Source organism: Impatiens glandulifera, chromosome 8 (genome assembly GCF_907164915.1).
Source record: "Impatiens glandulifera chromosome 8, dImpGla2.1, whole genome shotgun sequence".
Classification (NCBI taxonomy): domain Eukaryota; kingdom Viridiplantae; phylum Streptophyta; class Magnoliopsida; order Ericales; family Balsaminaceae; genus Impatiens; species Impatiens glandulifera.
Window position 1 is genome coordinate 36,811,089 of NC_061869.1, and position 15,702 is coordinate 36,826,790.

The following is a 15,702-nucleotide window of genomic DNA, read 5'->3' on the forward strand; positions in this document are numbered from 1 at the left end:
AAACCATGGACAGAAACAAATTTGCCAAGATTAGAGGATGCACCACTGCTAAAGAAGTGTGGGAGATAGTCATCCAACTTCACGAAGGAAATGAACGAACCAAGGAAAAAAAGATCATGGTGGCTACCCAAAAGTTTGAAAATATCAAGATGTGTCCCGATGAAACTATAAAGGAATTTGGTGACTGTTTCACTAGTATTGTGAATGAACTCTCACTTCTTGGAAAGAAATACGACAGCAAGGAAACAATTGTCAAAGCTCTAAGATCACTTTCTAGTGTTATAGATATCAAAACCATGGTGATGAGGGAATCAAACGGTCTTCATAAGATGAAGTTGCATGATGTATTTGAAGATTTGAAAGCATATGAGTTCGAAATAAAATCAAGAAATGAAGATGAAACCTCAGCATCAACAACTATTAGAACTCTGGTGACTGTTGTGGAACTGGCAGCTCCTGTACCTATCAAATCGGTTGAACAATTCAGCGATGATGCAATTTCCATGCTAGCTAAGAAGTTCGGAAAGTTCATGAAGAAGTATCAACACACCAACTCATTCAACTACAACTACTTTGTTGGTTCAAATTATTTTGACTATGTGTTGAAATAGTTTGACTATTGAAATTTTGATGATGAAATAATTTATGCGCTTTGATGTAGGTGTATCGAAAATCATATTTCATGAGACTTGACTCTAATGAGGCTCATTAGACCGATTTGGCATTAGATGCACATAATTAGACGTGTAGTCTTTCTCAGTGGAGTTAGACGTGCAGTCTAATGAATTCCGTAATTAGACATGCAGTCTAATTCGTGGAGTTAGACGTGCAGTCTAATAGATCTTGGAATTAGATGTGCAGTCTAATGTATACGGAATTAGACGTGCAGACTAACTCAGTGGAGTTATACGTGCAGTCTAATGTATACGGAATTAGACGTGTAGTCTAACTTAGTGGAGTTAGACGTGTAGTCTAATGTATACGGAATTAAACGTGCAATCTAACTCAGTGGAGTTAGACGTGCAGTCTAATGTATGCGGAATTAGACATGTAGTCTAACTTAGTGGAGTTAGACGTGCAGTCTATTGGATTGTGAAGGTTAGACGTAAGCCTAACTCCTTTAGACAAGTCTGAAGTAGAACCAGAATTAGACGTGCAGTCTAACTCAGTGGAGTTAGACGTGCAGTCTAATGTTTAGTGAATAATTAGACATGTAGTTTAATTAGTGAAGGTTAGACGTAAGTCTAACTCCATCAGACAAGTCTGGAGTAGAATCGGAATTAGACGTGCAGTCAACTCAGTAGAGTTAGACGTGCAGTCTAATGGTTAGTGAATAATTAGACGTATAGTCTAATTAATGAAGGTTAGACGTAAGTCTAACTCCTTCAGACAATCTAAAGTAGAACCAGAATTAGATGTGCAATCTAACTCAGTAGAGTTAGACGTGCAGTCTAATGGTTAGTGAATAATTAGACGTGTAGTCTAATTAGTGAAGGTTAGATTTAAGTCTAACTCCTTCAGACAAGTCTGAAGTAGAACCGGAATTAGACGTGCAGTCTAACTCAGTGGAGTTAGACGTGCAGTCTAATGGTTAAGTGAATAATTAGACGTGTAGTCTAATTAGTGAAGGTTGGACGTAAGTCTAACGCCTTCAGACAAGTCTGAAGTGACTGTAATTAGACGTAAGTCTAATCCCATTAGACTAGGCGGTCTAATGGATTCTGTTCTTAGACGGGAATGTTTGATTTCATTAGACGAGGTCGTCTAACTGAAATACGTCTAATGCTCAGCTTAAGTAGTATGCTTGAAGCTAGCACCCGCCTACCCACTTGTTATAGCTTTACTCTACTCCTGAATATTAGTACGACAGTTATATGCAACCAACCAAAGAATGCCATGTAAGAGAATTTTCCTCACATTACTTGTTTTGCAGGTATATCCCTGATGGAATATTCGGCGCACTACCAGTTGTTGTACGGCCACGATCTTTGTGTTCAGATCATGTTGTGTACTATGGAGGCTTTCCAAAGGAAGAGTGCCACATATCATTCTAAAGATTCAACCGTTAGTCTCTGCTCAGTATTTATCAAATCTCAAGGACAACGGACAATCGGCCTAATCAATCGAACGCATACTGAACTAACCAGCAATTTTCGATCAACTAAGAAATATCTATCTGAGAGAGAAATCATTCGATCATCTTGCTTACTGAATTCAAGCCTTTGAATATTAAAACTGTGAAGCTGCTTTCCTCATTGTACTGTGTGTGAATCAAGAGAGAGCTAGAATTAAAAACACCATTAGCTGAGTGATATTTTTTATCGTGTAAATTGAACAACAGATGGTGTTCTGTTCAATAGTGAGCTAAGTGTGTGTAAACTGTATTTGATTCTAATCATATTATAGTGAATCCTTCCGGTGGTTGGAAGAAGTGGTGACGTAGTAAAGTTTCTCAGAACATCCATAAACAAACTGCTGTGTTTGTTTTTTCATTTTAGTCATCTTTTCACACTTCATCTTGAGTTTCAAACCCAAGTAAACTATTCCGCCTTAAATCTATTTCAAGTGTTTACAAGAATTTTCTTAGAATAGAAAACGAATTAAATCCCTAATAGGATTTCTTTCAAACCGTTTTTCATAAGCCTTCATCAATAGCCAGACCCCCATCTCTATCGATAAAGTCGATCATATCTATTGGTATCAGAGCCCTGTTTCTATTCTCAAGCTTTTCCTTAAAGATGTCGACCATAACCAAAGATGCCAGTGCTACAGCCATTCCAATTTTCTCTCGAGAAAACTACATTGTTTGGAAGAAAATAGTTCGTGCTCATCTTTCCTCTCTTCACGACGACATGTGGAGTGTCGTCACAGAAGGTCCTATCAAGATTGATAAGGAGAAAGCTGATTGGACCGCTGAAGAGAAGAGACAGAACAACCTAAAAAACATGGGTCTTGATGTTCTGGACAGATCTCTCGATGACAGCATGTTCAACTACATTATCGAATGCGATACTGCCAAATAGGTCTGAGACAGACTCACCCAACTATGTGAGGGCAACGAGCAAACCAAGGAAAACAAGATTATGGTTGCCACTCAGCAGTTTGATAGCTTCAAGATGCGTCCTGGTGAAACTATGAACGACTTCGACACCAAACTAAGCAAGATTGTCTCCTCCTTATCCATTCTAGGCAAGACCTATAGCAATAGGGAGCTTGCTATCAAGGTCATGCGTGCTCTTCCAAGGGAATGGGACATAAATACAATGGCGATGAGAGAGTCCAAAGATCTTAACAAGATCTCTCTCTTTGATCTCTTTGCTGATCTCAAGGCCTATGAGTTCGAGTTAAACTGTAGGATGGAAGAAGATCAACCCACATCCGTTATTATTGCAAAGGCGCTGGTGACTGCTGAAGAGCCATCAACCGCTCCGGATGTGAAGATGACAGCTCAGCAGCTGAGCAACAATTTCATGTCTCTCTTTGTGAAGAAGTTTGGCGACTTCATAAAGAAGAGCAAATCTAACGCAAACTCTTCAAATTCTAATGACAATAAAAAATCTAAAGCTAATGTTACTTGTTTTAACCGTGGTATTAAAGGTCATTATGCATCGCAATGCCGGAAGCCGAAACGTGAAGATGCCAAGGATGATGGAAAAGAGCTGAAGGCTCTTATGGCAGGTGACGGGAAGAACAAACGAATCATCCGTGGTTCCTACTTTTCATCTAGTGAAAGTGATGAAGAAGAGGTGGCATGCTTCATGGAAAGAGAAGATGAAGAAAGGACTCAGGAGACTAAGGTATTTGACTTCTCTTCCGAAAGGTTTTCAAGGGAACAACTGGTAGCTGCACTAGATGACATGGTCATCGAGTACAAAAAGCTAGCAGAATCTTTAAATGAAACTAAATCTTTACCAGATGTAAACAAACCAAATTGGTTTCAAACTGAAGAGTCAAATGTTTTTGAAAAGAATATTGAAGAGATCTCATGTGAGAATGAGATGCTCAAAGAACAGATTCAAACTCTTTCATCTGAAAACAAAAGGTTAAACTATGTTGTCTGTGCATGGACAAGGTCCGGAGAAGCTGTTAAATATCAGATCAGCAAGTTAAAGCCTGCTGGATCTAGATCCGGATTGGGATTTGATAGCAATTACCCTAACCTGTCATGCAAAAAATCTAGCTCATCTAACAAGCTTAAGCCAATAAGTTTTGTCAAAGGGAGTATGACTTACATTGAATATGATCCTATTCATGAAAAATTAGCTTTCAAAAATGAAATAATCTATGTTTCGCCGACTGTTAGCTGGCTTAAGAATAAGCTAGAAGCAGCTAATAAGTTTGACAATTTAAAACCTGACTCTAAGTCAAGGAGTTTTAAAAGAAAATCTTCTTCAAAAGTTAAGGGATCAGTGGCTAGAAGGAAGTCATCTGCTAAGTCAAAATCTTATGCATTAATCACAACACAATATGGGAAATCCATCAGAATAACTCAAATATGGATTCCTAAGGGACCTAATTGAATATGGGTACCAAAATGTGTAAATAGTTTCTTTTGTAGGTGATGCAGGAGGATTGCAGGAAGAAAGTAAGAAGAATACTCTTTTGAGTACATAGCCTGGAAGATCAACAATGGCTTTTTCCATTCTAGTAGATTAAATGTTTTTATTTGTTAAAAATATGTCTGGTCTTTGGACCACACTAATTGTCTCTTATGCCTTTTTGTCCCTATACAAAATAAGAGAGAAAATTACTTTGGAAGTAAAGATACTCTCAAGATGAAAATCCTTAATCGGTCTATTAGACAAGTATGTCTAAAAAAACAGATTGTACTTAGACGTATTTTTGCTCAAAATCCATACATCTAAGTCTACATGTTGAGGTTTTATACCCACACGATTAAATGGACACGTCTAATAGACGTTAGACGTTTTTACGTCATGAGCAAGAGGATGCTCACGTCTAATCTAACACACGTCTAACACGTGGTGTTCATGCGGAATTAGACGTACACGTCTAATAGACATTAGACGTATTTTTATACAACACGGAATTAGACGTATGCGTCTAATAGACCCATCCGTCTAATAGACGTTTAGTTATATGGATTTATGTAATAAGAACAACGTCTAACTACGTGCCGATTAGACTAATCAAGGATAGTTGTCCCACATGAGGATATATCCGTTTTTTCCGCACAAATATCAAACAGTCATCTCTTAACAACGTGAAGACACGTGTCTTTCAAGTTTAGAGACAATGACTGATATACCCTCATTTTTAATGATGACTCCTTGAAAAAGGACGTCTAACATTTATTAATGGGCCATACCCCTAGAATAGACGGTTATTCTGTATTTCTATGATTCATCTATATAAGGATATTCCTGCATGATTTTGAAAACATTCAATCTCTCGAAATTTCTAAGAACCCTAGTTTTTTTGCATTTCTCTCACTAAAACTTTCTGAAATATCGTATTGATTCACATTCTCTCAAAATGGTGAAGAAAATCACGCTCGGTCACTGTACTTTGCAGGTGGACTTTCCATCGGTGTACTCCTTTGATCAGGCGGAGGTGGTGAAGATGTTCCAAACACTAGAATATTCTGGGTTGAGGAAATATCTGGGTGGACCGTTCATCTTCTATTAAGATGAAGTTCGCGAGTTCTTCAAAACGACGGTTATGGTTGATGATTCCATCGTAGCAACCGTTAAAGGAAAAGAGATCTCATTTGATGAAGCGGTGTATGCGGAGTTCTTTGAACTTTCAACGGAGGGTCATCTGTTCGACTTGGTGCTCTCTTCTGAAATCATGGAGGAAATGAAGACCTCCTTCTCCGCTGACGGTTCTAAGATCCATGTGAATGGATATAAGAAGGTATTCAAACCCCACTTTATTCTGCTAAACGACGTGGTGGCGAAGGCGTTGCAAGGGAAGTCCGACTCATTCAATCTCTATAGTCAAGACCGTTTTAACTATATGTGCGCCATCTCTAAAGGAATCCAAGTGAACTGGGATCATACCCTTTTCAAGAATCTGTGTTACTCCATCAGCCACACGAACAAGGAAAGTATGCCCTATGCGGCTCAACTGAGCCACTTGTTGAAGTTTTTGGGGGCTCCTGTTTGTGAACCGGCGCAAATTAACTCTGCAAGAGTTTTTACTTCATCTATGGATGCCAGCACTCTGATTAGGGTGAAGAACAACCTAGAGTCTGCTTTTGGGGCCTCTAGTTTCCAGACTGGTTGAAGGCCTTCCACCCGATCAAAGCCCTCTACTTCTGTTGTGTCAACAGGGGCAAAGAGAACCAGAACCGTGAATGAATCAGAGGCTAGTTCCTCTAGCATGAAGAGTCCAAGTTAGAAGGTCGATCTGCTGGAGGAGATAAAATGTTAAAATCAATGAGGTCCATGCTTTCCTCAATGCAGAAGACTATGTGTCAGTCAATGATCTCCAGGGAAGACGATAGAGCAAATTTCAGCAATATGTTCAAGATCTTAACTGAGCTGGATAAGACCCTGAAGATGAATACTTATGAGACTCATGTCTCTAATGTACAGTTTTCAAAATTTCAACAGAAAAAAAGCTTCAACCACCAAACTGAACTATTTGACATTGAGAGGCACATCAATGACGAACGACACAAGGAAAACTTGGATGAATTCGCTTTAGTGAAGAATCAGCTGGTAGAAATGCAAGGGTGCATGAGGAGAAATGACAATGAACGACAAGCTTTTGCCAAGAACCTTGCCAGGAAGTTTCAAGCTAAGGAAGATTCTTTAGGCAATGCTGAAAGTTCTCAACCTCGACCAGTTCAAGGTGAGTCTAGTAGGAGGAACGATGGCATTGCAACCGGGACCAGATCCAGGCGTGCCCCAAGTTCTGATGACAATCCTAGGCCAACCAAGAGAGGCGATGGTCGAAGTGGTTCCGAGCGCGGTGGTAGAAATGTTGGCGGCCGGAGTAGGCTGTCTAATGTTGACCAAGGTGGACGTGGCAGTGTTGCTGAGCGTGGAGGAAGATCGAATGCAGGAAGTCGTGGTGGTTGCGGCTATCCTCATTTCATGAACATGCTTCCCGGGCAAGAAATGAGTCCAACCGATCCTCGAGTAAAAAGGGAAGAACAATGATCTCTCTACTTTTACTCTGTTTAACTTTATTGAACATGGTTTTGATAAGTCTTCTGAATACTGGTTCTTTTGAATGATTGGTGTAAGTGAACAAGTTGTTTATTTATTTATGGGATAAATGCATGTCTTGTTATATGTATGCAGGTTTGCAATTTCTTCATCAAAAAGGGGGAAATTGTTGGGTCAAATTATTTTGACTAGGTGTTGAAATAATTTATCCACTAATATTTTGATGATGAAATAATTTATGAGTTTTGATACAGATGTATTAAGACAACATGTTATTAGACTTGGATCTAATGAGGGTCATTAGACCGATTTTGATCTCCATTCGCATAAAATTAGACGCAAGTCTAACGGAATTAGACGTGAGTCTAATAGAATTAGACGTACAGTCTAACTCATCGGAGTTAGACGTGTAAGTCTAATAGATGTGTAAATAATTAGACGGATGGTCTAATGTATACACGGAATTAGACGTGAGTCTAATAGAATTAGACTTACAGTCTAACTCATCGGAGTTAGACGTGTAAGTCTAATAGACGTGTAAAGAATTAGACGGGTAGTCTAATGAATACACGGAATTAGACGTGAGTCTAATAGAATTAGACGTACAGTCTAACTCATCGGAGTTAGACGTGTAAGTCTAATAGACGTGTAAAGAATTAGACGAGTAGTCCAATGAATACACGGAATTAGACGTGAGTCTAATAGAATTAGACGTACAGTCTAACTCATCGGAGTTAGACGTGTAAGTCTAATAGACGTAAAGAATTAGACGGAAGGTTTAATGAATACGTGGAATTAGACGGGGCAGTCTAACTTTGTTAAGTTAGACGTGCCTGTCTAATGGTTATTATAATTAGACGGGTTGTCTAATTAGTGAAAGTTAGACGTGGGTCTAACTCCTTCAGATTAGTCTGAGGTAGAACCGGAATTAGACGGGACAGTCTAACTCAGTGGAGTTAGACGTGCCAGTCTAATGGTTATTATAATTAGACGGGTTGTCTAATTAGTGAAAGTTAGACGTGGGTCTAACTCCTTTAGACAAGTCTGAGGTAGAACCGGAATTAGACGGGGCAGTCTAACTTAGTGGAGTTAGACGTGCTGGTCTAATGGTTATGTTATAATTAGACGGGTTGTCTAATTAATTGAAAGTTAGAGGTGGGTCTAACTCCTTCAGATTAGTCTGAGGTAGAACTGGAATTAGACGGGGCAGTCTAACTCAGTGGAGTTAGACGTGCCGGTCTAATGGTTATGTAATAATTAGACGGGTTGTCTAATTAATTGGAAGTTAGACGTGGGTCTAACTCCTTCAGATTAGTCTGAAGTAGAACTGGAATTAGACGTGGTAGTCTAACTTAATGGAGTTAGACGTACTCGTCTAATGGTTATTGAAATTAGACGCGAGTCTAATTATATTAGATCAGGTGGTCTAATAGACGTTTTTCATCAGAAGGAGTTGACTTATTTCATTAGACTGATCTGTCTAAATGAAATACGTCTAATGCTCTATTCAAGTAGTACGCTTGAATCTAGCATTTCTCCTACCACGTGCTATAGCTGTACCCTACTTCTGCTCCACTTTCCTGTAAAGATTAGTACAACAGCTATATGCATCCAATCAAGGAATGCCACGTAAGAGAATTTTCCTCACATTACCCGTTTTGCAGGTACATCCCTGATGGAATATTCGGCGCAATACCAGTTCAGTACGGCCACGATCCTTGTGCTCAGAACCTGCTGTGTACAATGGAGGCTTTCCAATGGAAGAGCGCCACATATCATTCTTGAAGATTCGACCGTTAGCTCCTGCTTAGTATTTAATCAATCCTTAGAGCAACGGACGAAGCACCTTGGACTAAAGCTACTTTTCCGAACGAATAAGCGAATACAAACGAACAAGCAATCTGATTTTACAGAGAGACTACTCAATCATCTTGCTAAACTTATTCTGTGAAGCTTCTTTCTGATTGTACTGTGTGTGAATCAAGAGAGAGGGATAGAATCAAAACACCATTAGCTGAGTGATATTCTTCATCTTCTTGTAAATTGAACAGAAAGTGTTCTGTTCAATAGTGAGCTAAGTGTGTGTGTAAACTGTATTTGATTCTCATCAAATAGTGAATCCTTCCGGTGGTTGGAAGAAGGGGTGACGTAGGAGAGTTTCTCTGAACATCCATAAACAAACTGCTGTGTTCTTCATTTTCTGTCATCTTTTCATATTTCATCTTGTGCTTCAAAACCAAGTAAACAATTCCGCCTTGAATCTGTTTCAAGTGTTTACAAAAGTTTGCGTAGAATAGAAAGAGATATTAATCCCTAACAGGATTTCTATCAAACCGTTTTTCATAAGCCTTCATCATTAGCCAGACCCCCGTCTCTATCGATAGAGTCGATCTTATCACATCTCTTCAGAAGAGCATGTTAAAGGCCTTGAACACCCAGGAAGAAGAAAGAAAGGATTTTGCCGAAGTTATCAAAGTTCTTACTGAATTGGACAACACTCTGAAGAAAAAAACGTATGAGACTCACGTCTCAAATTTAAACTTCTCCTAATTTGAAAAGAAGCTCTACAACCGTCAATCTGAAATGATGGACCTTGAAAGGCACATCAATGATGACCGTCATAGGGAGCCTATGGATGAATTCAGCCTGGTGAAGAATTAGATGGTGGAAATTCAAGGTTGTTTCAGAAGAACAGATGGTGAACGACATGAATTTGCTGACTCTATTGCAAGGAAGTATCAAGCAAAGGAGAATGCTAAAGCTGATGGTGATAGGGATCAACCTCGAATCACTCAAGGTGAGTCAAGCAGAAGAAGTGACGGTGTGTCAACCGACACTAGATCCAGACGAGCTCCAAGTAACGATGAAAACCCTAGGCCAACTAAAAGAGGCGGAGGTCGAAGCGGTGGTGATCGTGGAGGTCGAAGTAGTGGCGGTGGCCGTGGTAGGCAATCTGGGTTTGATCAAAGAGGCCGTGCCAGTGGAGGTGATCATGGTGGTAGATCAAGTGGAAGCGGTCGTGGTGGTCGCATTCTTCCTCCGTTTTTAATATGTTATCCGGTCAAGACATGAGTCCCTTGAGTTAAAAGGGAAGAACTATAATTTCTTTTCTCTTACTCTGTCTAAGTTTCTCGAACAATGTTTCTTTAATGATGTTTTGAATATTGGTCTTGGAAATTTGTGAAGTATGATGTAAGTGAACAAGGTTTGTTTATTTATATGATGAATGCATATTTTGGTATATTTATGCAGGTTTTCAATTTCATCATCAAAAAGGGGGAAATTGTTGGGTCAAATTATTTTGACTATGTGTTGAAATAGTATGACTATTGAAATTTTGATGATGAAATGATTTATATGCTTTGATGCAGGTGTATCGAAAATCATATTTCATGAGACTTGGCTCTAATGAGGCTCATTAGACCGATTTGGCATTAGATGCACAGAATTAGACGTGTAGTCTAAATCAGTGGAGTTAGACGTGCAGTCTAATGAATTCCGTAATTAGACGTGCAATCTAACTCGTGGAGTTAGATGTGCAGTCTAATAGATCCTACAATTAGACGTGCAGTCTAATGTATACGAAATTAGACGTGCAGTCTAACTTAGTGTAGTTGGGAGTGCAGTCTAATGTATACGGAATTAGACGTGTAGTCTAATGTATACGGAATTAGACGTGCAGTCTAACTTAGTGGAGTTAGACGTGCAGTCTAATGTATGCAGAATTAGACGTGCAGTCTAACTCAGTGGAGTTAGACGTGCAGTCTATTGGATTGTGAAGGTTAGACGTAAGCCTAACTCCTTCAGACAAGTCTGAATTAGAACCGGAATTAGACGTGCAGTCTAATGGTTAGTGAATAGTTAGATTTGTAGTCTAATTAGTGAAGGTTATACGTAAGTCTAACTCCTTCAGACAAGTCTGAAGTAGAACCGGAATTAGACGTGTAGTCTAACTTAGTGAAGTTAGACGTGCAGTCTAATGGTTAGTGAATAATTAGATATGTAGTCTAAATAGTGAAGGTTAGACGTAAGTCTAACTCATTCAGACAAGTCTGAAGTAGAAACGGAATTAGACGTGCAGTCTAACTCAGTGGAGTTAGACGTGCAGTCTAATGGTTAGTGAAGAATTAGACGTGTAGTCTTAATTAGTGAAGGTTAGACATAAGTCTAACTCCTTCGGACAAGTCTAAAGTAGAACCGGAATTAGACGTGTCGTCTAACTCAGTGGATTTAGACATGTAGTCTAATTGTTAAGTGAATAATTAGACGTGTAGTCTAATTAGTGAAGGTTAGACGTAAGTCTAACGCCTTCAGACAAGTCTAAAGTGATTTTAATTAGACGTAAGTCTAATCCCATTAGACCAGGCGGTCTGATGGATACTGTTCTTAGATGGGGATGTTTGATTTCATTAGACGAGGTCGTCTAACTGAAATACGTCTAATGCTCAACTTAAGCAGTATGCTTGAAGCTAGCACCTGCCTACCCACGTGTTATAGCTGTACTCTACTCCTACTCCACTTTCTAGTAATGATTAGTACGACAACTATATGCAACCAAACAAAGAATGCCACGTAGGAGAATTTTCCTCACATTACTTGTTTTGCAGGTACATCCTTGATGGAATATTCGGTGCACTACCAGTTATTGTACGGCCACGATCCTTGTGCTCAGATCCTGCTGTGTACTATGGAGGCTTTCCAAATGAAGTGTGCCACGTATAATTCTAAAGATTCGACCGTTAGTCTCTGCCGAGTATTTATCAAATCTCAAGGACAACATACAATCGACCCAATCGATCGAACGCATACTGAACTAACCAGCAATTTTCGATCAACTAAGAAAGATCTATCTGAGAGAGAAATCATTCGATCATCTTGCTTATTGAATTCAAGCCTTTGAATATTCAAACTGAGAAGCTGCTTTCCTGATTGTACTATGTGTGAATCAAGAGAGAGAGAGAATCAAAAACACCATATATTTGTAAAATATCAAAAAGAGAGACATGTCTGTAACAAACTAAGCGAGTATGTGAATACAATAACTCTATATTTGTTTATCGAATCACAAAAAGAGATTCTCACTCTCTAGGATTCATTTTATATGTATATGTATTGCATTTGTCATTTGTAACATCTACAAACTCTCATCTCTTTCTCTTCGCAACAGTCCATGACTACGACAAGCCGACACGACCCCCATATAGAGAGATTCAAAAAAATGACGTTTTATACGCCATCAGATGATTGAATAACCCTTTGTACCTGAAAGGATCTTAGCAGCCGATTTCAATGAAATGAATGAGGCTTTATAACATGTAACGGAGAAACTTGCATTGATCACTGTTTGTTTAGTTAATCAACAAATTTCGTCTAAATCCCAAACCATACCCTCTTCTCCTCGATTTCCTTACCAGGCAATCCTGATTCACTCCAATTAACCCCCGTCCTACTAGTCAAAAGTCTCAAGAAGAAGTCTTTTTACTACGAAGACTCCACCTAACTACACTAGTACAACATGAGGAACTAATCAACCCCTAGAATCACAAGAAAAATAAATTACAGTGGCTGATCAACCACCGCTAAAGGGATATGAACGTTAGATGGCTCAAGTTCAAGAATTGTAGGAAGAAATGCATGTCCGGCTAAACAAGATAGCTAAGGGCAAAAGAGCTAAAGAGAATCAAGAATGGAAAGATCTTATGAAAACTATCGAACGAACAGTTATTCTAGTAGGCGTCAAAGCTTACAACTCTATCTAAGTACATAGGAAAAAGAGATTGTTTGTCTTTTTAAAATGTATGCCTCCTCAATGACCCTATTGCGACTCAGAGAACCAACTATTCTCCATTTATTTCCCTAGTATTTTGATGATGTTGGTTTTCGCTGGTATCACCATCAAAAGATAGTCTATCTATAGAGTACATAAAAACTAGTTACAACGTTCATAAAATTCTATTCAATGCATCTCAACCTCAAACGATCAAAAAAGTGGTTGAAGATAATCAATTAGGGTGAAAATGAGAAATTCTATGTGTTTATTGTAAGATGGAAAGTTGTTGCTGAGGAAATAGATTCCCTCTCGAGCGAATAACGACAAATCGATATGATCCTAGAAAATGTTAACGGACGATATTTTGTTGGATTCGCCATCAAAACATTTCAGACTATGAAAAATTGCTAAAAAGTGGTAAAATCTCGATGATTCTATTGAGAAAAAAGGAATGAGGGAAAAGAAGTCAATGCTACCACACCTCCGAGTCGTTTCCCGAGAAAGAAAAAGATTGAAGTGCACCAGGTAACCATTTCCTGGAAGGAACAATCGCCTCGAAAAGTGAGCCCATGTAAGTTTTTAGTACTTAAAGTTGGTATAACCACTCCTACCAAAACCACAACTCTAAAGGCACTTAGACCCCTTAGATTCTTTGAAGACCTAGGGATGCCATTAAGTAAGGTGATGAAGATTCTTGAGGAAAAGAATCTCATCAAACCCCTTTCCCCAAGAATATAAAGACCATTCTTGAGAAAATATGAGAATGTTTGGTGCAACTATCACTAAGAAAATTGCCAATTTACCGACAATTATAATGCTTCAAACACCTATTCTAGGACTTTATCGATTAAAACGTGATCGCCAAGCCGGAAATAGTAAATAATCTACTACCGGATCATAAAGTCAATATTCTCACCAATAATGAAACATTCCTTGACTTCAATATATTACTACACCTGATCCATAACACCAAACCAGAGATGAACATGATCGATCCCTACCAAAGAGAAGTCCAAGGCCCTCTCTAGTGAGATTTATGAATGGTGTATGTAAAAAAATGACTGTCTAAATTTATGACCTATTTGACATCGCAACGATGAGTAGTGAAACAGATTTCCAACTTAGTTTCATGAAAACCACACCGGCCAACTTGTTTTCCACCTTCCAAATTCTTGTTGGAACTAGAAAGAAAGATGATCCTAGAGCTCTTAACCCAGGAGCCAGTCTCCTCAATCAATTGAAACGGACAAATGCCAACATTTCCATCTGGTAAATCCTGATGTAATCTATTGAGCACATCAAAGAAGTCATCAATGAGTTAAGCAAGACCAACGTCCCTACCAACACTACCCCAGAAGAAATTGTAGGGATCATATTCGTTAATTCAAAACATAACATGATTCGCTTTAAAGACAAGGATCTTCTATCGGCTAAAAATAATAATGACAAAGACCTCTACATTTCTATACAAATGAAAGAAAAGATCGTTTTAATGGTCTTAATAGACAATAGATCCTATCTCAACATATGTTCTTGGAGGAATCTTGAGAAGATAGGTGTATTCCAAGACAAGATCATACCATCCTATTTGTGTATTAGAGGTTTCGACGGCTCTTATCGCAAGATAATGGATTGCTTCAAGTGCATCGTCCGAGTGGTCGACATTCTCTTCTTGGTTGACTTTTGGGTCATCAACATGACTCCTTCCTATAACTTGAGTTTAAGAAAACCATGACTTCATAAAGCTAGGATTTAACATCTATCCTACACCAAAAGCTCAGCTTGATCACCAACAACCAAGTCATCACAGTCAACGACGTAATTGACACTACACCAGTCATTGGGTCTACCAACATTGACACCCCTGAGGTTTAACTAAATGGGTTCAAGTTATGTCCAATCCTCTTAGAATGTAAAGAGTCATTCAAACACCCTGACATTAGTATGATTAACCTCCAACAAGAATGTGTGAATTATGTAAGGAGTTTTCATTAGTGCCAAATCTATGCATCGACGTAATTGGGAAAATTTCTATCCACGCGTCAAATGGACACGAGCCCATACTTGTCGCCATAGAATACTTCATCTAATGGGTTGAAACAACCTCCTACAATCTTCAAATCATCTCAAGTGGCATAGTTCATCTGAACTAGCATCATCGCTAGATATGGAGTTCCTGACACCCTTATTTCAAAAAATGATTGACACTTTCAAGAAAAGGTTTACCAACTGCTCGACGAGTTCAAGATCGAGCATAATAAATAATCTTCTTATAGACTCCAAACCAATGGTGCGGTTGAAGCGGCAAATAAAAACGTGATTAGGATCATCATTAAGATGATCATCACGTATAAGTACTAGCTTGAGAAGTTGTCATACGTCTTATAGGGATATTGTACGACCGCTCAAACTTCGACGTACAAAACTTCCTACTCTTTGGTTTACGACATGGACATCATACACCACATTGAAATCGAGATTTTAACTCTAAGAATACTCTTAGAGAGCCACGCCATAGAAGAAGACTAGCTCAAGTCTTGATATGACCAATTAATGTTAATGGAGAATATGAGGTTAAATACTATATGCAAAATTCAAGACTACCAAACACACATGTCAGACACCTTCAATATGAAGGTCAAACATAGAAACCTCAAAGAAGGTGATCTAGTTCTCAAACGGACCCCCTAGACCCCAAAGGGAAGGACCCTTCCTACTTAAGAAAATCATCTATAGAAGAGTTGTCTTCTTATCTAACCTAGAACGCGGAGAGTTCATTGCGCCAAGCAATCT

The 15,702-nt window shown here is 38.8% G+C and overlaps 1 protein-coding gene across 1 annotated transcript; it reads left to right on the top strand.

The window, feature by feature from the left end:
* Positions 1–6,401: 6,401 nt before the first annotated feature.
* On the top strand, positions 6,402–10,211 carry LOC124913283 (keratin, type II cytoskeletal 2 epidermal-like). Its single transcript, XM_047453878.1, has 2 exons — positions 6,402–7,041; positions 9,817–10,211. Exons 1-2 carry the CDS (start codon positions 6,402–6,404, stop codon positions 10,209–10,211), a joined length of 1,035 nt encoding a protein of 344 aa, XP_047309834.1.
* The last annotated feature ends 5,491 nt before the right edge of the window (positions 10,212–15,702 follow it).